Source organism: Lagopus leucura, unplaced genomic scaffold (assembly GCF_019238085.1).
Source record: "Lagopus leucura isolate 7727_CA_CO unplaced genomic scaffold, USGS_WTPT01 Super-Scaffold_100008, whole genome shotgun sequence".
Lineage (NCBI taxonomy): Eukaryota > Metazoa > Chordata > Aves > Galliformes > Phasianidae > Lagopus > Lagopus leucura.
The window spans coordinates 4,872,067-4,895,295 of NW_024962265.1; the positions used below are offsets into that span (position 1 = coordinate 4,872,067).

Here is a 23,229-nt window from a genome sequence, read left to right on the forward strand (position 1 = left end):
CTACAAAGTCCCCAGCTCAACAGGTTTCTGATAAAGAAACAGCTAGAAAAAAATCTCATGACATAATAGAATTTCTTTAATGCTCAGTAGTCATCATTACTTATGCTTTTTTTTTTAAATGCTTTGTCCTGTACTTGACCTTCAAATGTTTGTAGCTAGCTGATCTGGAACTTCTTGGCTCCGCAGCTGTCTAAACTAAGGATGATGACATTGCTTAGAGATTCTTTTGTGTATGTGTGTGTATATACGAATACTGTTTTCAGAAGTATATATATATTTACTTTAACATGACTCAAAATCTTGGAAAGCTTGTACTTCTTTATCATATTAACTAAGGATTGCTAAGCTCTCGCTGGTGGGACACATTTTGGCATGTGAGACCAAGTTATACAATATGCTGGATTTCAGCAGGTAGAAGAAACTTTCAGAGCCGTAATAAATTTGCCTAAGTAATATTTCACAGATGTGCTGCCTTTTTCTTGGCAAACAAGCTAAAGATCATAGAAAATGTCTTCACTTAAAGTATAAAATAAAAGCTTTGAAGACAAAGTCCTTAACCGCAACAGAAAAAAACATTTATCTGAAAGATGAGAGAGAGCACAAGAGCACAAGAGTTAAAACAATTTTACAGTGGGTTTCTGTTTCTGTTTTATTTGTTTTCTCCTACTATAGCTACATGCTGTAAGAAATAAGTGAGCCTGTTTTGGAAAATCCATTGCCTGTCACAAGTTTTTCTGTGCTAAACTTAATCTTCTAGCTTTATTTTTAGAAAGCTTATTGTTGCTTTCTTCAATATAGTACAAAGGCTGGCAAAATGTAGGCCAGGTCCTGCAAAATGGAGGCTTGGCCTTCCTTCCAGAGATGGTAAGTTTAAGATAAAAATAATTTTAAAAATGGTAAATAATTGCAAATGAGAAAGCAAGAATCCTTACCCCTACTTTATTGTTCTCATACAGATACACTGGAAGAAAATTATGGAACGTTTTCCATGGGATAGCTGTGAAAAATATCTACAGAAAGTATGAAATACACTTGCTAAAAAGTATGAAATACACTCAACATGGAAACAGATTACTGGATTTCTGTGTGAACAGCTAAGATGCACAGCATCTCAATGAAGTGGAGCTGTGGCCAAGTTTTACAGAGTCCTGAAGTAGGGGACAGGGACAAGGTGTTTCTTTTGGCCTTGGTTTTTCCATCTACATTACCCCTTGTGGGCCTCCACCATGTGTGTCTACCCCTTGAAGGCTACAGATGTAAGATCATCCAGCCATCATGTCTCTCATCCTTGCAGCTCTTACCCACTCCTGTCCAGCACAGAAACTGAAATAAATGTATTCCCAAGTAGGTGTAAATGGAGCTTCACATCTTGATGTGCAATGGCACATCTGGACAGGATGTGACAAGGATCTAAACTGGATTTGCCAAAGGGGTGTGATAGGAATGGGGTATTTTGAATTATTTTTATGGTTTGCATACTCCGTTTGATGACTTTGCTACTTTGAACCTGTTCATTAACAGAAAACTTGCAGTAACAAGTTTAGATCAGAAAATACATGGATCTAGTCCTAAAACAAGTAAATGGGAAAGATATGTAGAAGGTTAAAAAAAAAGGCATCGATTGTACTATAACTAAGCACACCCTTCCTACCCTCATGTAAGGATTAACCTGTGTATAGTTGACTTTTGGGAGGAAAGGAAGGAAGAAACACTGGCCAATCTGCTTTCATTATGTTCAAAGCTGACAATCAATGTTTCATCAGCTCCACAAAAAAAACATGACAAGTGGCAACTGAATTTCATTTTCCATGACAAGTATGCAAATCTGTAGGTAAATAAATATATATTCCCAAAGTGTCCAAAGGTTGATACAATCTTAATTTCTGAAGAAGTACTCAGATATACCAGGTGAGAATCACTCTGTGCCACAATGGTTTTAAGGGAGTGTTGGAGCACGTCACCCCAGCTATCCCCACCCCCCAGATCTGTACCTGCAATCTCGCCAGCAGCAGTCCCTGCTGTCCTTATCACTCACCTCAGAGACAATCAAAGGTGTTGCCCAGGGGAGGATGTAAAATCTAAATATCAGAACTCTAAGCTTTGTTTGCTAAAATCTGCAGATAGGGCCCCATACCACTACGATAAAGTGATCACAAGGCATTTTGGAACAGGGTCATCTTCTTTCAAGAGCAGACTGTGCTGCTTTGGTACAATAGAGACATCAATAATGGGAAGCTCTTGTGCCTACAGCAGAGCCAAGGGTGCCCTGAAAGCACAACTCAAGTTCCATCTCACCAAAGGAGGTGGTGGTGAGAGACTTAATGCAGTCTGCAAAGTTTATCATGCTTCACTATATACTTCTTAATGCTTCCACAATGTCACCCACTACCAGATTTTTCACATGGCCGTTAAATCGCTGCTTCATTTTAACATGCACAGCTGCTTTTAACTTTTTTTTTTTTTTTTTTTATAAGAACTGGTGGTAGGGAAGAACAAGGTGCATATGCCTACATTACAAATAGCAAAGTGGAAGTATCTATAGTTTGGGGTAGTTTGGTTTCAATTGCACAATTTAGAAGACAGTATTCTGCTTTTATTTTCCCTCCACAATTTTAATTTGAGAATTTCCAGACATTCCATAAAACGGGTGGAGCTCAAGAGAAGGGTACAATCACTCACATGTATTGGAAAAAGGAAAGAAAAAAAAAAAAACAACAACAATTAAAACTTTTAAAGGAAAAAAAAACGCAGAAGTTTTCAAAAGCAAGGAAAACAATGTCAGAAAGTGTTACTGAAAAGGGGGGGGGAGGAAGAGCAAATCATGTAGATTTTTCTAAATAAACAGACTGGCAGAGCAGTTACACAACTTTTCAGATCACCATAGTGATATGAAGAACGCTTTACTATTTATTTTTTAAGTAGCAACAAAAAGAAGAAATGGATTTAATGGAATTCCACAACCACCTTTTCCCCTTTCAGACACACTGAGGCTATATCTGCCCTCACATTATTATGCTTTTCATTATTCTACCATAATAGCAGTCTTGCCATAAATTAGAGTGCTTTCACACACAGCTTACAAGTCTATCAAGTCTATTAGATTTTAAAGAGAAAGGAGGGAAGGAGGAAAAGACGCTACAGTATTCAAAGGGTTGTGAGCAGCTTTTTCTGTGGGGGGAGGAGGGGGTGAGTAGACTGGGGGTGAAGACAAGAGGAGGAGGAGAGATGGGTGGTAGAGAAGTTGCATTCTGAAGTCCCTAATTTAAAGGAATCAGAATATGAAAAAGGAGACCCCCACCACCCTCCTGAAAATAATATAAGAGGCAAACCTCAGAGGTAGAAGAAATACCCAAAAGGAGATGACTGCAGCTTGCAGTAATCTGTAAATGATTGCTGGCAAAGACTGGAGGCTTCAAGCCTGAGCTGTGTTTGTTCCAAAAGAAAGCCAAGAAGGACGGTGTTAATAAAGAGAGATTTAACTGAGGGCTGTGCTTGGAATAAAGTGGGCTACAAAAAGGTCACATTTGATCAGTTGGAGCAGATTACAAGGGCTTTAAAAGGTAGTGGTGGAGAAATGAAACTGGGACTGTGAAGCAATATAGCACAAGATTGATTTTGGGGGTGGAGAGAAGCTGGGACAAGTGCTTATCAGCTCGAGAAGGAGGAAGAGCTGTGCTGGGTTTGTTGTCATTCCCACACTGAGTAGAGTCCTTGCTGCTGTTGTGCTTAGGTTCCCTGCCATTTTCTTTTTTTATTATTATTTTTATTGCTATTATTGATACGATGGTGTCTATAATCTCTGACTTGGATCCTCTGAAAAGCTGGAAAGTTTTAAGGTAGGCCTATGTTTTCTTCATTGTTGTTATTTGTGGTTTTTTTTGTTGTAGTTGTTTGTTTATTTTTTATGGTTCAGCCCTAAATTAACTGGAGCTTGAATTATAATCGAAATGTGAGCCCTGGGCTTAAGTAAGAGAGGAGTTTCTGGTAATTAGAGCCCTTTTAAGATACAGCAAACCTTTAAGCAGATGTTTAGAGAGACTCGAGGGAGATTTTTAAGATATACTTCTTAGTGTTACAGCGCAGTGAGGAAGTGTGGATTTTTTTTTTTTTACTTCTTTTTTTTTTTTTAATTTAAGGAGAGATTGCTCTTTAAATTCAAGTTAATAGCAAAGGCTCACACCAGTTGAAACTGCAGCATGAACTCACTGCTTTCTTTGCTGTGCTGTGCAGTGGAATGGGTGGAAAACTTCAGAGCAGTAAAAAGCAGCGTGAAAGGAGAGTGAAATTGTGTTGGGGGCTATGGAGGGGAAAATGTTCATTCTGTTCTTTAATTTTGTTGGAATTTCCACTTTTCTTTATCCCTTCTGATGAATGTATTTGATACTTAAAAATTTTACTGATTTTTGCTTTCAGCAGTGCTGTGTTTGTTTTTTTTTTTTCTTTGAATAGTGAATAACATTAATTCAAACCACCAAAACCACTGTTATTGCTTGCTGCAGATATTAAAAATCTAGTGTCAAGAGGCCATGTTCAGTGCTGCTATAACTGCACTGCTTTGCTGATTGAGAATCTTGACGTGTAAAAAGTTTGCAGATGGTTTGTAGAAACTTCTTGGAAACAGCTGGGGATGTAGTTGGTTAAATTCTAAATAAGTTGAATACAAAGTTTGTTTCTCTCAACTGAGATGCAAAACGTAAATCTGCACCTAATCGAGTTTTGTGGTGCTTTTTGCATTTATTTTTTTTTAAGGGGATAATTGCAAAGATTTTGAGGGGGTGCATGAGTTGTAATTTTTTTTTTTTTAATTTTTTTATGATGCTGAAGTTTAAGTGAAGGTCTTGCTACAGTGCTTTAAATGGCTTCATGCACCTTGAGCTGAGCAAGCCCTCAAAATCAAACCATGGCATCTACTTACAGGCTGAGGTTTTTCCCTTATATTTGCCAAGCGTTTGACTTCCTTTTCTCAGAAGTTAAATTTTCTCTGAATGTCTTCTGAGCCTGTGCACAGCAGTGTGTGCGAGGATCCCTTATGCTCGTCTGTGCCCTGTGAGAATTGGCTGAAGAGTTCTGCTACAGATTTGGCTTTTAATTTTCTTATTAAGACTGTCAGCACATCGTTTCTATTTCACGTCTGAAACCTCAGCATAGAGGTTGGCGTGCTGCAAACTGAGGGGTCTGAGTGGCTTCAGGGGAAGGGTGGTCACGTCAGGGTGATCCGTACTCAGAATGACTCCTGTGAGTCATCCGCTGCAAGTGAATGCCAGGAAAGTGCTTTTGCAGAGCTCCATATGTGTTGTCTGCTGCATGTGTGCACCAGAAGAAGCTATTCTAGGAATTACTTTAAAAGTTTATCCCATTTGGAGACAACTTCTGGTTCCTCTGCTAGGGTAGTCAGGTGATAGCAGGTTTTTGCTGACGAAAGGGATGACATGGAGAACATGAGAGCTGAAGTGATTTAAGCAAGAGAGACGGCTGCTCTTTCAAACAATCCTGTTTTCTTAAGAAAGTGATGTGTTTATATGAATGGAGCAGACATATCCTCCTGGTGCTCTTTTCCCTAAAGCGTGACTGAAGTTTAACAACTTTGTGTGTGAATCTGGAAATTAGGGAGGTACAGACAAAGAGCAGGTCAGGGATGCAGTTAAATCAATTTACACAGCACTTCTTTATGTAGTTACTGTGTATGAACACAGCAGCAACTCTGTATGTACAGATAACTGTGGGATGCGGAGGGTTAAAAGCCCCTTTCAGTATCTAAAGGATGGCTATAAGGAAGAAGGGGACAGGCTCTTTCACAGGGTCTGTTGTGATAAGACAAGGGGAAATGGTTTCAAACTAGAAGAGGGGAGTTTTAGATTAGATGTAAGGAAAAGGTACTTGCAGTAAGGATAATGAAGTTCTGAAACAAGTTGCCCAGAGAAGTGATGGATGTTCCATCCCTGGAGATATCCATGGTCAGACTGGATGGGGCTCTGAGCAACCTGATCTAGCTGCAGGTGTTCGTTGCAGGGGGTTGGAATAGATGACGTTATAGGGTCCCTTCCAAGTCAAACAATTCTACAACACTATGAAAATGCAGGAAGAGGCAGTGTGCAATGTAAGTGAAATGATCGATAGTTTAAAAAAAAAAAAAAAATCAGCTCGAAGTCAACATACAGGTCATGGCTTGAGATGCCAACTGTGAGTCAATTCCACCTTTCCTTTTAAATTTTAGTTTCTTTCCTGCAGACCAGTTTCTATCTAGTTTAGTTTGATGCCTCTGAACTTACTGGCAACTCGTATCAAGGGAAAACGTAGTTAATATTTATAAGAAAAAGAGGTGGCATGAAGTAATTCCTGAAGACCCAGAATGCAGCAGGAAATATTGCAGTCACCTCAACAATAGTGTTCAGCAGTGGCAAATTCTCAGTCTAATTTTCCTTCTGCATGCCTATTAATTTGTCCTGTGACTGGGTCGTAGTTTGAGACCTGGCTGACTGGAGGAATCATAGAATCATGGAATGGCTTGAATTGGAAGGGACCTCAGAGATCATTCAGTTCCAATGCCCACCACCATGGGCTGGTTGCCCCCCACCAGCTCAGGCTGTCGAGGGCCCCATCCAACCTGGCCTTGAGCACCTCCAGGGATGGGGCATCTATAATTTCTCTAGGCAGCTCTGCCAGTGCCTTGCCATCCTCTCAGTGAAGAATTTTCCAGCTATATCCAGTCTAAAGCTCCCCTATTTTAGTTTTAAAGCATTAACCCTCATGTATTAAAACAAATACATGGTGTGTCTATAGTGTCATGCCAGACATGCCTCTTCTGTTGTTGTTTCTGACTGAGGTGGAATGGCAAGAAATGCAATGCTTTCTGGAGATCTTGGCACCCACTAGGTTCATGTTAGGGCCTCTTAACACAGGTGAGTGTGCAAAACAAAGCAACAAAACCCTTTTCAAGAAATATTTTCTTTCATTGGATTTCTTGTCAGTGACCTGAATATTAAAGCTATTGGAAAGTAAGTCCATGAGAGCTCGGATTTTTCTTTTTTTCTTTTTTTTCTTCTGTTTCTCTTCAGATAAGCCCCCAGAAAAGCACCTGTGTTTTGACATTAACACACTTCTGCCTGATCTTCCTTTCTCACTCTGTAGTGAAATAAGTGCAGTGCCTGTTGGGCTCCTTGGAGCTAGGAGAGCTTGGCAAAACTTCAGACTTTTTAAAAGACTTCAGAGCTATACCAGCAATGGTCTGTGCTCCGTGGTCAGAAACACCATTTATCTGGCTCTGAAGTGATATGGAAGATGGGGTCTCGTCCCACTAGCATGCAGAAGAGACACAGACCATCTGTTGATGTTAGAGATATCTATACTCCATGCCCCCACCTCTCCTTGTACTTCTTTGACATTGTCTTGCTCCTCATGGCATGGCATGGCTTTGGTTGCTGCTTCTGAAACTGGAGCCTGTGCTCTGAGCCCCAGCAGCTGCAAGAGCAGAGCAGGAACCTTGCAAAGCCAAGCACAAAAAGAAAAGCAATTTCAGCCATGTTGTGTTGGTGTTATGAGTTTGCTGGGGAAAAACGTCCTTTCCCTTTCACCTCCTATGGGTTACCTGTGAAATTAAACAAATAGGTTAAGTAGCTTCAAGGTACGAATCTGGGGGAAAAGGCACATGCAATGGCTCAAATTCAGTTATTGGCATGGAACAACAACCTCAGAACTGTAGCACTGTGAATCCTGTTACTGATTTGACTTCTGGCTTTCCATCTCAACAAAACTAGTGATATGGTGAGGCTTTCTCGGTAATATTCAGTGTCAGAGCAGACTAGTTTAGTGCGTGGATCTTTAACACCAAACTACTATTCAGAAAAGGAACAAAAAATGTTTTCACATGCTTTACTCCAAGGACCCAAACAATGTTGTCTCCACCCATTCCTCAAAAACAGCTCTAATAGAGTCCCAAAAGCTTGGTTCTGGGACATAATGCTGGACTCCATCACCACGATGAAATACAAATAATGGAATTTTAGACATCAGTGGAGAGCACAAATTCCCTAATAATTGCCAAAATATGCTTGTTAAAAGAAAAAAGGAGAAAAATAAAAGGGGGTACGTGAATTTTTTCATAACTAAAAGCACATTTTAGAAATGATTTTCCATTTAACATCTCTGAAAATACAAGCCTGCACTGAAAGGAATGTTAGTGAGGGTCACATAAGCCCCAAGTCGTCACAGAAATGAAATTGAATGGTGGCTGTGACCAAGATCTAATATATAAAATATGAGCAGCAGAACATAGTTTGGGTTCCTCCACTTCCAGTTTGAACATGTAACTCTGCAGTGAAAAATACTGGGATGAACAATTAGGGCCAGCAAACTGGTTGTAATTGAAGTATGGGTTTTTAATAACTTTTTCATTTCATATTTTCTCTGTATTTTCTCTCTACTTCACAGAAGACAACACTGGCGGTTTTTCTTGTTGCTTTTGGTTTGTTTGTTTGTTTTTAAAGGTTTATTTTTATTTTGTTTTCCTTTTCTTAGACAAGATATATGGAGCAATCGAAAAAGTAAAGATAACAGAAAATAGAAGAGTAGGGTGTAACACTCTCCAGCATTATTGTTAACTACTGAGAAAGTCATCTAGTCCTTTTCTAAGCCCGTGCAGATTTATTCTTGCATCTTTATTTTCCTCTGATTAAAATTCAATATAGCTCTTTTCAGTAAGAGGTTATTCTCTACTGTTTTACTAAAAACAATCCTCTTTTCATATTGAGCCTGTATACAAGCTCATTACATCTTGCTCATTTGGACATGAGTTGGTAAATCTTCCAGGTGCTTCATCAGGGATTTAACCATCCAATTCAAATGAATGTTCTTTTACAAAGAGGTTTACTTACAACTGCTGCTGTGCTCCTTTGTCTAATTGTTTAAAGTGCCCTAACCCCTTACCCATGTAATATGAAATTACCAAAGCAGTAAAGCAAGTGTTTAGCAAGAGTGTAAGAGAGCAAATTTGCAGTCATGCTCATCCCAGCTACCAGGGACTTGCAGTTCAAGGGCTTCCTATGTTAGCAGTGTTTTATTATTATTTTTTTCCCTTGATGAATGATTCCTCATTGAATTTATCTGTGTTCTTTGCAGTTTTAAATTTGAACAAACCCACAATATGTTGTAGCAAAGAAATTCTGTGGTTTGACCCACTGGTTGCATCCATATTAACAAAGCAATGTGTTAGAAGGGCTATTTTCAGGTGCAATTTTGTCTTGCTTCTATATGTTGGGACATGCAGTAGCTGTTTGAGGTGTTTTCATGGAGTTCTGGAATGACTGAGGTTGGAAAGGACATCTGGGTTTACCTAGTCCAACACCTGTTCAAGCAAGGACACCCAGAGCAGGTAGCTGATGTTCAGGTGACTTTGGAGATCCCCAAAGAAGGTGAGACTCTGCAACCTCTCTGGGCAATCTGTACCCGTGCTCAGTTTGCGTCCTAAGGCCTTGAGATGTTGAATTCATTCTTCTTTCTTTGGAGGACAAGAAGATAATGTTGTTTCTGCATCTGTTGTGCTTCAGAATTTAATTTATGACTAGTAATTAGCAGTGCTCAGTTACAAGCATATACGTATTATAAGATCATAAGAAAAAATCAGGATCCTCCCCTCATACACACATTACTTCTTTATATTTGCTTTCAGCTACCATTTCATTGTCTTCATTTTGCAAGTCAATGAAAGTACAAAACTAGATCTGTGCACCAATTTGTAACTAACCCATTGTGAACCTTAGTATGTCTAGTTCTGTGGATCTAAAATGAGGAAATTACTCTGTAGAAAGGAAAGGTTGTGGAGAACTTATATTATGCTTCAAGAGATAAGGTTATAATTCAACCTCTCCCCAGACTTTGAGACAGTTAGGATGAGTTACTTAATCTCTGTGTGCCTCAGTTCCAATCCAATAAAATGGAGTTGTTAATACTTGTCTTATCTATAAACTTGCCATGGCATACGACTCTATCCAAGGAGAGCCCACTGCAATGAAGTTTCACTCTTCAGCTGGACTTTTTAGCACCTGCCCTCATAAAAATAATTTTTGAATGAAACTAGGATTAAACTCTTTAGAGAACAAGTAATTCCATGCCCTTCCCTCAGTATTTCTGCCTTTGCTAGGCAACACCTTGGACAATCACTCAAATATCCCTCTGTGCAACAGCCTTCTATTTTTCCAAGAAGTTGTTAGGATGAAGCTGGTGGTGGAAGCATGGAATCTATGAATGACAGCAGAAATTAATGCTTTGTCTGAGATTTACCCAATGGCAAATTACTTAGTTTTGTTATTTTCTTTTTTTTTTTCCTCTTTTTTTTTTTTTTTTTTTAATTCTTCTGTTCACTAAAATTTTATCACAATTTGTAAACTCACTGTTTTGCTTTATTAATGCCCCCACCATCCAGTCATCCAAGTTCTAACTCTCCTTTGTATGCATTTCCTTCTCTACATAGATGCTGCTTTCTGGTCTCATAAATGACCATACAAATAACTTCTCATAGCTTCATTTCTTTCTCTCCTTGATTTTCTTATTTCCCTCTCCCTCACCCTCTTCAGTGGAAATGCAGCTCTACTTACCTGTGGTTCATCACTATTCAGAGATTCCCAGGCTACACAGCACTTTCCCGGCCTTCAGTAACATAGGTACCCACTGTGTCCTGTGTCTGTGTAAGGTGTAATTAGGACAACGAAATCCTTTTAGTACTTATTTTTCTAGCAGTTGTTCTTACAGCATTGTCGGAATAACAGGCTTTGTTCTCTTCAACAGGGATTCATTAAAGAATAAGATGCTGTACCAAGCATGGACCAGAAGCAGGTGATACCAGGGATATTTGTAGTCTTTTGCTGGATCTCTGCAAGAGCCAGAGGATTTTCTTTTGATTGACCTGAGCAGGAGCTGAATTTCTTGTGTGTAAGGAAAATGATCCAACTTTTCCCTGTGGATGTAGTCTGATGGGTATCACCATCTCCCAGGGAAGCTGTTTAGACTTCAGGAGCTCTATTATTTGTGGAAAAAAAAAATGCTTCCTGTAACTAAAAATAAATAAACAACCTCTGAGTGTAACCTAAATGTTACCATCCCTCCTCCTTCATTTGGACCTGCTTGTACTGATAGTACAAGAATTTTCCTTAATTAAACAACAAAATTCTCATAAAAATTGTGTTTATATGTAACTTTTCTCAGGCAGTTTTTCCCTGATTTTATGTATCTTTTTGCCTCGTCATCGGCAGAAAAGACTCCTGAATTTTTTTATTCCTCGTGATAAAGTCAGTGCACCTACTGTGTAGAGTTGGCAGCTCGTTACAGGGCACTTGCTTCCAAGTTCTTGTTAATGCACCACTGTGCTTATGGACCACTGTTAATCAGCAGATACTGACTTTTATGTATTTATTTGTTCTAAACTGATATTTAAATGTTAAGATCTTCTAAAGTAGAAATATTGGGAAGCTCAGCAATTATCGTAATAATATACTGTCTCTCTCTTCTGTTGAATGTATAGATTTCAGATTGTTGGAAAAAATCTATTGTGTAAGTTCTGCTAGATTATTTTAAAATAGATTTCAAGCTAAATTGTCTTGCAGTTAGGTATTCTAAAAAGCTTTATACATACTGATTATTTGTACCTGTTACAAAATGAATTTCCTTCTTCACATAACTTTATGGGAGATTCTGGGAATAATTAGTGGAAGACTGATTCTCAGGTGAACATGCCTAAAATGCAGGCAGTGTTTGTCTTACAGCAGCAGATCAGTGGAGCCAGAACTTAGGCGGGACTGGAAATTTTATCTATTAACACTTTGTGGCAAAGCATTCTCTTAAGCAGCTTGATTAAGTATATTCCACACAAGTTTGCAAGGGAAAGTAAATCAGGGAGGAGTTAACTTTTTTCTTTAGCTTCAAGATTTTTAGTTTTAAATAGGGTTCTCCATTTCCAAGTCCCAAAGAAAACAGTGATGTGAAAAGGCTACAGTTGAGTCTTTTTAAAGCTGTGGACACTGCAGTTTAGAAATATATGTGGATCTAAAGGTCTTTCTCCATTCAAAATATATTGTAAATATACAAGTGAGTTAAAGTACAGTTGTCACCCTGACGCTGCATCTCCCATTATGCTCATCCTGAATCAGGAGACATTGGCTGATCCGTTGGCAAACCTCAAGCTGAATCTATCTGATCTGCAAATAGCAACTAAATTCACCTTCAGGCATTTTTAGAATGGACATAACTTCTCAACCTTTAGCACTGTAATTAATCTTTACTTGAAGAAAGCAAGGGCTTAGACCATGTTAATGGAAGGTGGATTCTAATCCTTGGGAGGTTTGCTTGGCTTTGCATGAGAATTCCTTTGATAGGAAACATATGACCCATGTTATGGAGTTGATCATTTGAGTCAGTAGAGCTGTTGCGCATTTTGCTAATCTGATGGACATCGCTTCCATCACTCTGGTTTTAAAAGAGCACTGCTGAGGCTTGTGGGTTTCCTTGTAGACCTTAGACTTGTTACTTCTTGGAAAAATTGGCCTCGGCAGGAGTTGTAGAATGTTGCTGTCCAGTGTCAAGTTTCATCTGGATGAGCCAAAATAAGCGATTTCTGTAGGCAGAGCCCTGGGAAAATTTATGGACTTAAAAGGGGGGAAAGGTATTAAAGGCCTCAAATAGGATGATGGGGAGAAAAGTATTTAAACACTGATGTAAACTTTCATTGATTCCAAGAGGAATTAATCGAGGCAGTACTTTGTGATTTGGAGTTGGATTTCCAGCTGACATGAACTGACAGTGTTCCTTGGAGCAAGTTGTACTGGCTTAGACTATCTGAGAGCTGGGACCTGTGTGTTTTGGAGAAGACTTGACATCTTCTTCCATGGAAAATGTTTAGATCTAATGGGTGAAAAAATGTCCTGTTCAGAGCAGTTACTGTATGAATTACTTCCAGCTTGCTGTTGACCAGATTTACTCTGTCTGAAGTCTAGACTCTGTAAGGCTCTTGGGAATAAGATTAACTTAGGCTTTAAATTTCTAGTTATTTTTTCCCTCTATTTAAAAGAAATAAATGACCTATTTCTTTGCTCTTTCAATCAGCATTCAAGTAAACTAATAAATTTAATATAATCTTCTAACAGAGCTGACCCTATAACATCCTAGTTTGCAGTCAGGCTGTGTAAACCAACTCTGTAAGTTGCACAGCAATTTTAAGTCACTGGGAAGTGGTAATAGGGGAAACCAAATCTGCTGCATCAGACTAAAATATCTCTGCTGCACTTTAGAGCTAGTTGTGATTTTCGCAAGCAGAATTTTTTTATTATTCCTGATAAAGCAGTTTGTATTTTTAACCCAGAGCAATGAGGCTCCTCCATAGGGCTCTGGGACTACTCCTACACTGAGTTCAGATCTCCTAGCTGTTTGCTGAATGTTAAAGCTACATCTGTGGTCAGTAAGCTGCTCTTCTTGCTGTGAAATTCTTAAAATCTGTGGTTAATGAGAGATTGTGCTGTTTATACAGGTCTTACAAGTGCATCTCCAGAATCTGGTTACATGATTCCTCAAAACTGGCAACGTCACTGTTTCATGTGATCTTCAAGATCTTTGCTTAAATCTTATGAGGAAAAAATGCCAGTGAGATACACGAATTTAAAAGCAGTCTCTGTTCTCCATGCCCACAATCTGGAGAAAAAGCAAAGTTACTTTTTACTGCTAGGTTCTGTAACTTGAATGTACGCTCCCTAGCAATATTTTACATATTAAATTAAAAAAAAAAAAAAATTACAAGACCTGCTTCAAAATTAATGTCTCATTTTGGATCACCACATCAGAGGCAGATGTTAGTGGTATGGCAGTAGATGGTGAATCTTCCCACCGATATTCTGTTACACTTTGTTGCCATGTGACAGATGGCAGCAAAGGGGCAGTCTGACAAAATGCTGTCTGACACGGAAGTGTGTATGAGGGAAATGTGTATCACTGAATTCCATCACACAGAACAATTGTCATCCACTGATGCTCATTGCTGAATGTTCATGGTGACCAGAAAGTGCATGTGAGTACAGTGGTGTGTTTCAACAGTGATGACAGTGAGAAAGACAAGTCACGTTCTGAATGGCCATCCACAGCTGTCACACCACAGGAGTGTCTTGATCAGCTCACCCATGTGAACCAGCTAATGGTGGCAACTAAGTTGAAGAAATAGCATTCTGTAGCTGTGAATTTGCTGTATCAATTATGTTATTGTTCTGTTGTAGTTTCCATGGAATTTAATAGGAGGCGTTACTTTCAGAGAAAAGTACATTCAGCCTGAATTTTCCCATACTGATGTGTCTGAGATGGTTATTGCACTTCTACATCCTTTCTTCTTTCTCTGATGCAAGGATACTGCACAACAATACACAAGAAAGCATCCAACAACAAAAAGAGGTAATTATTTATACGGTGACAACATAGCAAACAGGATTTGATCTGCTACCAAAAACATGCGTGCTGTTCACATTGGTGTGGTTGAACTGAGACTGAACTGAAATGAGGAGAATGAGCAGAGAGAGTTGCAGGTCCAATTCCAAGAGTCACAATTTTGTCCTATTACAGGAAGATAAGAAGTTACGATTGCCAATATTATTTTTGGTTACAGTTACAAATATTTATTGTATGGATATCATAGGAGAAAAGTCTTAAGCAAAGGCTTAACTTATGGGGGAAAAAAAATCAACACTGTAGTCACTATTTAAAAGAATAAAACACCTTGAGATCAAAATGTACCATGATGTACAGAAACATGGCTGGACTGTACTGCATTAATCTGACTGTAGTAATCATTGCCTTGCTTTCACATTAAACTCTCTGCAAGTTACAGCAGGCTTGTTTGGTTCTTATGTATTGGCAATTCAGTTTATGGATTAAATTTAAGCAGATATTATGAAAATGCATGCTGTAACAACAGGGAAAAAAAAAAAACGAACAAGCTGCTGTGATGAAAATGAGCCATGTACACAAAGAACTTGTGATGTGGACATGTAAAAATGTTGGACTCCAGGTTGCAACATCGCAAAACATGACAATTTGGAACACAAGATAAGTTCTGCTTCCCCGCCCCCCCCCCATTTGGTCTTATACAACAGCAGTCAGACCACACAGGAAGTTTGCACAAATCTACATGGTGAAAGTGGATGGGAAAGCAGAACTAGTTTAGCAGCAAAAGGCTGAGCATTTCTTATTCCTTCAGCAGCTGGAAGCTTAGTGGCACTGTTGAATAAAATCAGCTTTCCAGGGAGTAATCCATATAATCAGTATGTATGATGCTTTTTTAAGATGTGATGATCTGGAACAGGGTGGTTACCTATATATGGTAACTTTGTATCTACTCAGTAGAAGCGGCCAATTCTGAATTCCTTGAGGAAGATGATAAAAATATGCTTTGACTGAGGGGTTCTGGCAATAGTTGGCTAATAATTTCAGACCTAGAAGGACTTTCTTATGGGGAGCGTTTAATTACAGAGGCAGTTATCTAGAATAATGAGCACTTCTCAGAAATGGCGATTTAGGCTTTTGTTGTTTGAATTTTGTCATAACACAAAGGGAGGGGAAAGTCTTGCAAGAGATTGGAAAGCAATAACCCGCATGAAAATGAGCTTGGAGGAATCAGTGCCAGCAGATACCACGGAGGCCATATGCTTAGAATTGGGGAGGTGAAACTAAAAGGATGGGTGATGGGTTAATGGGTGATGAGAACATCTACAATTAGATAGGATTAAAATGGATGGGGAAGGATCTAAGTGCTCACACTTCGGCCAACTATTATCTGAGGTTGAAGAAAATCTTTCCTTTTTTGGGAACGTATCCATGTAGGCTTTCTGTATCTCTCAGGGATAGAAGGTCATATAAAACAAACTCCTGTCTGTTCCCATGAGACAGTTCCCGTGTTACACAAGAGTGTTAAAATCCTGCTAATTGAATTTTCTCTCTTAATGCTGAATTCTAGCAGTATTTGCGTTACTGATGCGATGCATGAGTCAGAAGGCAGAATAAATCTTTCAAGCCTCATGTTACTGAAGAATATACTTTTATTTAGCGGTATTATATGTGATAACTTAACCACTTTCTGTACCAATGAGTTCCACAGAGTAATTTTGCATTGCATTAAAATAATTATCCATCACTATCTGAACTTCATGTACTGTCACATAGGTAAATTGTACACTTCAGCAAGTCAGCATGCATTCTGAAATTGTTATGGGAAAGATTTGCATTAGGAAAATGTAGATTTTCTCCCCTTCATTCCTATGATAAAAATCTCCGTATACAATAGCATTACTGCCACATGTCATGGGGACACTGTGTAAATTACAGAGTTATAAATTTATCAGCCCAACCAAATGTCTGAAAGAATAATGTCATATTAGTTGTATTTCAGCTGTAAGCCTGGTCTGTTTTAACCTTGATTTGTGTGGCAGCTAGCCATACCAACAGCTTGTGCATGGTTGATAATAAACAACTTTGTTTTAATGTTACAAGATTCTCATTTAATTCCTGGGAGCTTGTTGCGTTGACGACCAAAGATAAGATTAATTCAGACACATCACTGGGGTAAAGCATCAGATTAGCCTAACCACAAAGTACATGGTCCTGAAGGTTCCAAGATTGTAAGATCTTTTGTATGTTGTAAAGCAAACTTTCCCAAGTTGGATAACGCGCTAGAAAATACTGAGACAGCAAACTGCTTATGCACACAGCAAGCCTTAGTATAACTTGGTTCTCTTTCAATTTTCATTTGATTTTACCTTTGTGTGGGAAGATCTGTATGTTCAAACAAGAAAATTTTTAGATAGAAAAGCTTTGTTAATTTGCAGTTCTACATATTCCCCCCTGTATTATCATGCCATTTTAATAATAAGAAATAATTGTGAAAGAGCTGGAACCATTTAAATTTGTTTTTGTTTTTCTTAGTTTTGTATATGGGGAAAGGCAAGGGAAGGCTAGCTGTTGTTGTTTTATTTTTATTTTTGATGTCTTCGGTATTTGGGCGGAGGGGGGTATATGGGGGGGGGGGGGGTTGTTTTATATTATTTATTTTTTTATTTTTATTATTAATTTCACTTGCTGTTTGGCTTTGCATAGGTTGCTCCAGAAGTAATGCCTCCTATTTACTTCCATGGAAACTGCAACTGATAGAGAACAATAACAAGGCCAACAAGGCCAAGTTAGGTCAGATCCTGCACTTTGGCCACAATAACCCCATGCAGCACTATAGGCTTGGGGATGAGTGGCTGGATAACTGTGAAGAGGAAAGGGACCTGGGGGTGCTGGTTGATGCTCGGCTGAACGTGAGCTGACAGTGTGTCCAGGTGGCCAGGAGGGCCAATGGCATCCTGGCCTGCATTAGAAATAGTGTGGCCAGCAGGAGCAGGGAGGTAATCATCCCCCTGTACTCCGCACTGCTGAGGCTGCATCTTGAGTGTTGTGTTCAGTTTTGGGCCCCTCACTACAGGAAAGACATTGAGACCCTGGAGCGTGTCCAGAGAAGGGCAACAAAACTGGTGAGGAGTCTGGAGGACAAATCCTATGAGGAGTGGCTGAGGGAGCTGGGATTGTTCAGTCTGGAGAAGAGGAGGCTCAGGGGAGACCTCACTGCACCCTACAACCTCCTGAAGGGAGGCTGTGATGAGGAGGGGTTTGGCCTCTTCTCCCAGGCAACAAATAGGACCTGAGGAAATGGCTGCAAGTTGTACCAAAGATTTAGATTAGACATAAGGAAAAGCTTTTTCTCTCAGAGAGTGGTCAGGCTCTGGAGTGGCTGCCCAGGGAGGTGGTGGAGTCGCCGTCCCTGGCAGTGGTCAAGAGGCGTCTGGATGAGGAGCTGCGAGATATGGTTTAGTGCTTAGGTAGCAATGGTAATGAGAAGACGGTTGGACTAGATGATCCTGAAGATTGTTTCCAACCTTGTGATTCTAACACTAGCTTGGTAGAGCAAATTCTCACCTACAAAACACTATTTTTCAACACAGTCACCACCATTAGCCATGCGTTTTCACCAGCGATGATCTAGAGGCTGTATGCTGTGCTGATAAAAATCTGCACTGGTGGAGGTGACCCACTGTTTCGGTGTTTCATCACCCACCACTTAACTGTGCTCACATCCACTAGTTGGTCTTCATTAACATTCAGCAACTGTTGATAAATGTCAGTGGTGCAATTTTTAGAATGTGGAGGAATTCAATGTCATAGATTTGGGGTGTGTCGCTAGTGGGATATGGGAAACTGGAGAAAACTGGAGAGGGACCCTTATCAGCATAATATCAAAGTGTAGCGTAAATAGGACAAGGGATAAAGGATTTAAACTAAAAGAGAGTAGATTTAAATTAGGTTTCAGAAAGACATTCTATATTTAGAGGGTGGTAAAGGACTGGCACTGGTTGCCCAGAGAAACCATGGATGCTCCATCCCTGGAAGGTGCTCAAAGCCAGGTTGAATAGGGCTATGGACATCATGATCTGGTGGGGATAATGAGCCTGTGGCAGGGCATTGGAAATGAATAGCTTTTCAGGTCCCTTCTGACTCAAACCATTTTATGTTTTTGTTTGTTTTTTAAATGACAGAAAGTCAACTCCACAAAGTTAGGGATTTGGATAAATGAGCATCGAAACCAAAGTTGAATCTCCAGTGGTTCTTTGAATTTGTGGTGAAATTAATCAAATCATAGGAATGATTCTTAATTGCATAATAAACTTCTCCTTCCTCACAGCTTTATATTCTTTGTTTGCCAAATGGCTGAGCATAGAATCATAGAAGAGTTTAGGTTGGAGGAGACCTTAAAGATCATCATGCACTGAGGACCTCCAGGGATGAGGCATCCAGAGTTTCTCTGGGTATCCTGTGGTAGGGCCTCATCATACTCCAAATAAAGAACTTCTTCCCAACATCTAATTTAAATCTCCCCTCGCTTAGTTTATAACCATTTCCTCCTATCCTGTCACTGTCAGACCATGTAAAAAGTTGGTCTCCTTTCTGTTTATAAGCTTCCTTCAAGTACTGGGAGGCCCCAGTAAGGTCTCCTCAGAGCCTTTTCTTCCCAAGATAAACAAGCCCAGCTCCCTCAACTTTTCTTTGTAGGCTCCAATCCTTTGATCATCCTTATGGCCATACTCTCATCTCTTTTTCCCTCTCATGGAAAAACAAAAACAAAAACAAAAATATAAGCTTGGGACATCAAACAGAATTCTGTGCACAAACATGGCTGGTAAGACTGGAAAAATGTTTAGTCTTTCTTCTTTTCTTCTTTCACTTGGAAGTCTTCATTTCCCAATTTTCTTTTTTAAGAAAGCAACAATACCAGTTATGAAATTTCATCATCTGTGTGGTGTGGTTCATTGGGAGTGGGGGGGAAAGAATAATAGTCTTCATTATGAGTTTGATATTTGTGTCATGGGGAAATAAGAGTGTTGCCCATCATTCCAGTACAGAGGAACCATTAGGAGCAAAGGTAATGAGCACATCTGGTATAGGCTTGCAGTGCATAGTTTTAAGACTTCATACCAGTAGTGATCAATCTCAGTTGCATGTCTCCAGTTTATGCATGAAGACAATGTATTTATGCTTTTATTTGTCCTGGAAGACTAAGCCAAACCAAATGCTTTGTAATCATAGTGCTGGGTGGGGATCTTTTTTGTTGAGCTTTGTTTGTCCTGGAGATTGTTAGGCTGATCTATTTGTTTAAAAGAAACAAAATGAAAATGAGACATGTATGGCCAAGTTTTCAAATTATCCTCTTGCTCACTCGCCCTCAATAAGACAGGAAAAGTAAGGGCTAGCGCTCCAAAATCTTTCATGCTCTCATTTTTGAAATTCAAGCTCCTGAGACAGTCTGGCCTTTTGCCCACATCCTGAGTCCAGCTCAAGCTCTACATTTTTTCAAATCTGAGCAATATAAAATTGAAACATCTATTTGGAACTTTTAAAGCCAATTCTTGTTGCAGGCATCTCCTTTGAGGTATTTAGCTGCCTTTAGCTGCTCTTGACTTAGAAGGCCATTGATGTCTGGATTTTATGCTCATATATCAAATATTCGGAAAAGGAACACCAATTTTGGGACATAAATTTCCATTATTGTTTTGAACTATTCCCAGCATTTCTTCTGTGTGACTCTTAATTGCTTCTAATACTGTGCTAAACTTTGCTTAGAAATTTTGTTTGGCAAAGAACTGTATTTGCTTGTTTGGGGCAGGCCGAGTTTTACTGCTTCAGTTCAGTTTTCTAGTGTTGTCCAAAATGACAGCGGTTTATCTGGGAATCTTGCCAGTTATAGACTTGAAATAGCAATAGTAAGATTTGTGTGCTCATTCAAGGCTTACATAAGGTTAAAACTAATATTTGTCGGCATGATTAAATGCGTTTGGTATTTCAGGGGGAGTGATGTATCTAGCTTATGTGATATGCTTGCTGCCTTGTGGGGGTTTGTATGAAATAAAGCAGCAGCTCAACAAGTTGAGTTGTTGCACGCAAATCGGTAAACTAGTGCCTGCCTAACACCTCTTATTGTAAATAAGGGAGTCATATCTTTATCTACATACAAGTAATCAGTAAACAAAGGATTCTATTCTGATACAAAATAGATTCTGTCATTCCTCTGCTTCAAGCCATGTGTCTTTGCAATAGACACACACAGGTGAGTTAATAAGTTGGACAACTTTTGTGGCAAAATAAATAATAGTAAATGATAACATTTAGCAGAAATTTGGGGTGTGTGGGTGGGGTGAGTATCCATTTTTGAACTGTGATGCAAAAGCCCAGGACTTCCTATGTGCCACTGGTGCCGACTGGTAGTAAATTTTGACAACACTTGCACTAAGCAAAAGTGGTATATCCTAAATACTCCAGTTACTAGACAGATGTGACACTGATGCATCGACAAGCAGGCTGGCCAAGCGTTGTCCTGCACACAGACAGTTTTAATTGGTAAATGAGTCCAGAAGGAAAAGGAGGTTGATAAAACAGGTTCCCAGAGAGAAGTGGTTTTGGAGAGCAGAAGGCATTTCTTCATCTTTCTAGGAGAAGATGATCACAGTTGGAGAAAAGATGTGGGAAGTGGGCCAAATTCTGGAGAATAAAGATAAAGGATGTGTGGCAATAAATGTTGGGAGGTATCTGGAGATGCTGGCTGGTGGTTTAACCCCAGCAGGCAGCTCAGCAGCACACAGCCACCTACTAACTCTCCCCAGGTGGCAATGGGGAAAGAATTGGAAAAGTAAAAGAGTAAGAACTCTAGTGTTGAGATAATAGACATCAAGATATCTGTATTAGACATCCATCTTTAATAAGCATTAAGACTTCATGAACAAAAGATGACTTGTGTGTGTCATGATCCAGTAGAGTACAGCATAATGTCCTTAGTTGCTAAATAGCTCCTGGCACCCCTATGATATTAATAGATAATCAAGCCTGCATATACAAGGACACTCCTTAGGTGTTGGTATGCAAGTTTCACAAAGTAAAAAATGATTTCTGGCTTCTAAATGTTATACATTTAAACATGTCATGCATACATATGCATACACATGCAGTATAGGCTCAAAGATGTTGTGGAATTACCATAATATCCCAAATAGCATTTATAGTAGGTTGCAGGACAGTAAGCAGCAATGTGCTTGTGTGTATTTTCCAGAAGAGATTGTGGTTGTCATTTCAGTGCCTGTCCACTTCCAAAAAGCACAAATAAAATATGTAATATCTTGAATTAACTGGTACCCTGTGAAGGGTGGGTAGGATCCACTACACAGCTTTTGTGCATTTTCTAATTATGTTTTTGAATATGAATGAGTTTATGTGGTGTTAAATAACAAATTTTGCTTTGAATTTAAGCCTTACTCTAATCAACTTCTAGCTTTCTTTGATACTCTTGGGTACAAATTACTCCTCTTTCTTCCCTGTTTTCCTCAAATAATCTATCATGGATCATTAGCCATTGGAAGAAGGCCCTTGGAGAAGGGTAGCAAGTCTGTGACATAATTGATTTCCTCTCAAAAATGTGTATGAATGAAGATTGCTGCAAATGTTAGTAAGTACAGAGATAAAGTTTCTATGCTTTAATTAAGAGTCTTTTGACACTTGTGTATACATTTTGCAGCTAGCCCATTTTAAACACAAATTTGACTGAATATGATGTCTGTTCTTCATAAAAGCAAGCTCTTCTTAAGTATTTTAAGTGGCTTAACTTTGCATAAGAAAAAAACAGACAAAACAGGTTTCAAACCCTGGTCTGCATCTTGAAGCTGCAGTAAGGGGTGTCAGCGAAGTTGGTATTTGAATGTCTTCCTACAGAAAGTTAATTATCATTTTCCACGTGATTTCTCAGGGCTTTGAAACTCCTTCTACTGTAGGCACCTCTCTTCCAGCCGGTTCTCCTGCTAGCCTTCAGTGCTGATGGTTTGCAAAGTTAGAGAAGTCTCTTTTCCCACCACCCTCAGTGAAATTAATTTAAACCATATATCTGAGCAGAATGCAGGTGTCAGACTCCAACACCAAAATCTCATTCTTGATGGTAGCTTAGATATATGGTATCTATATTAGTCCAAGCAAGGGAAAGCAATAAAGCTTGCAAGCATGGCTTGTGCACTGAGAACCATTTGGTCTCTGTTCATACAAAAGGAGTTCTCAGATTATTTTATAAAAAAGACAGATTCAGGTTGTTATAGCTTCAGCTTTTCTTGATGGAGCTGAAGCAGGTTGGATCTTCTGTAGTCAAATTTCAGTGTTGACTGAGATACCTGACTCCTGAACCAAGGCTGCCACTAAAAGCATACCAACGTTGACCCTGAACAAAGTATATTAGATTCTGCAGTAACTGTCAACTAAGCTATTTTAAATTAAGTCATAGGAAGCTATTTTGTAACCACAGGCATGTCCCTAGTACAGTATTAGGGTTGGTAGGATTTTTTTGTATTTATGCAAATCTGTCAGAGATTAATACACTTCTAGCTGCTAAACAAATGAGCGACCACAGTTTCTTCCTGTCAAATGACATAACTCACTCAAGAACACTAAAGTTTCCTTTCTTTTTTTTTTTTTTTCTGGGGGGGGGCGCGGCCCGCCGCGCGGAGTTCACTGATTTTTTTTCCTTTTGTTTTTGTTTGTTTGTTGTGGTTTTTCTTTGCCTGTGTATATGGCTTCTTTTTTTTTTTTTCCTTTTCCTTTTTTTGAGGTCTGAAACCTAAACAAGATAAGTAGCACATTGCTTACACC

General features: G+C 39.2%; 1 protein-coding gene across 1 annotated transcript in view; it reads left to right on the plus strand.

The window, feature by feature from the left end:
* Nucleotides 1-3,689: 3,689 nt before the first annotated feature.
* Nucleotides 3,690-23,229, plus strand: part of CELF2 (CUGBP Elav-like family member 2) — a 367,962-nt gene continuing 348,422 nt past the window's right edge. The window contains exon 1 of the mRNA XM_042872814.1: nucleotides 3,690-3,836. Within this exon, the coding sequence (XP_042728748.1) occupies nucleotides 3,784-3,836 (53 nt within the window). The 5' untranslated portion in view covers nucleotides 3,690-3,783. The remainder of the gene's footprint in view (nucleotides 3,837-23,229) is intronic.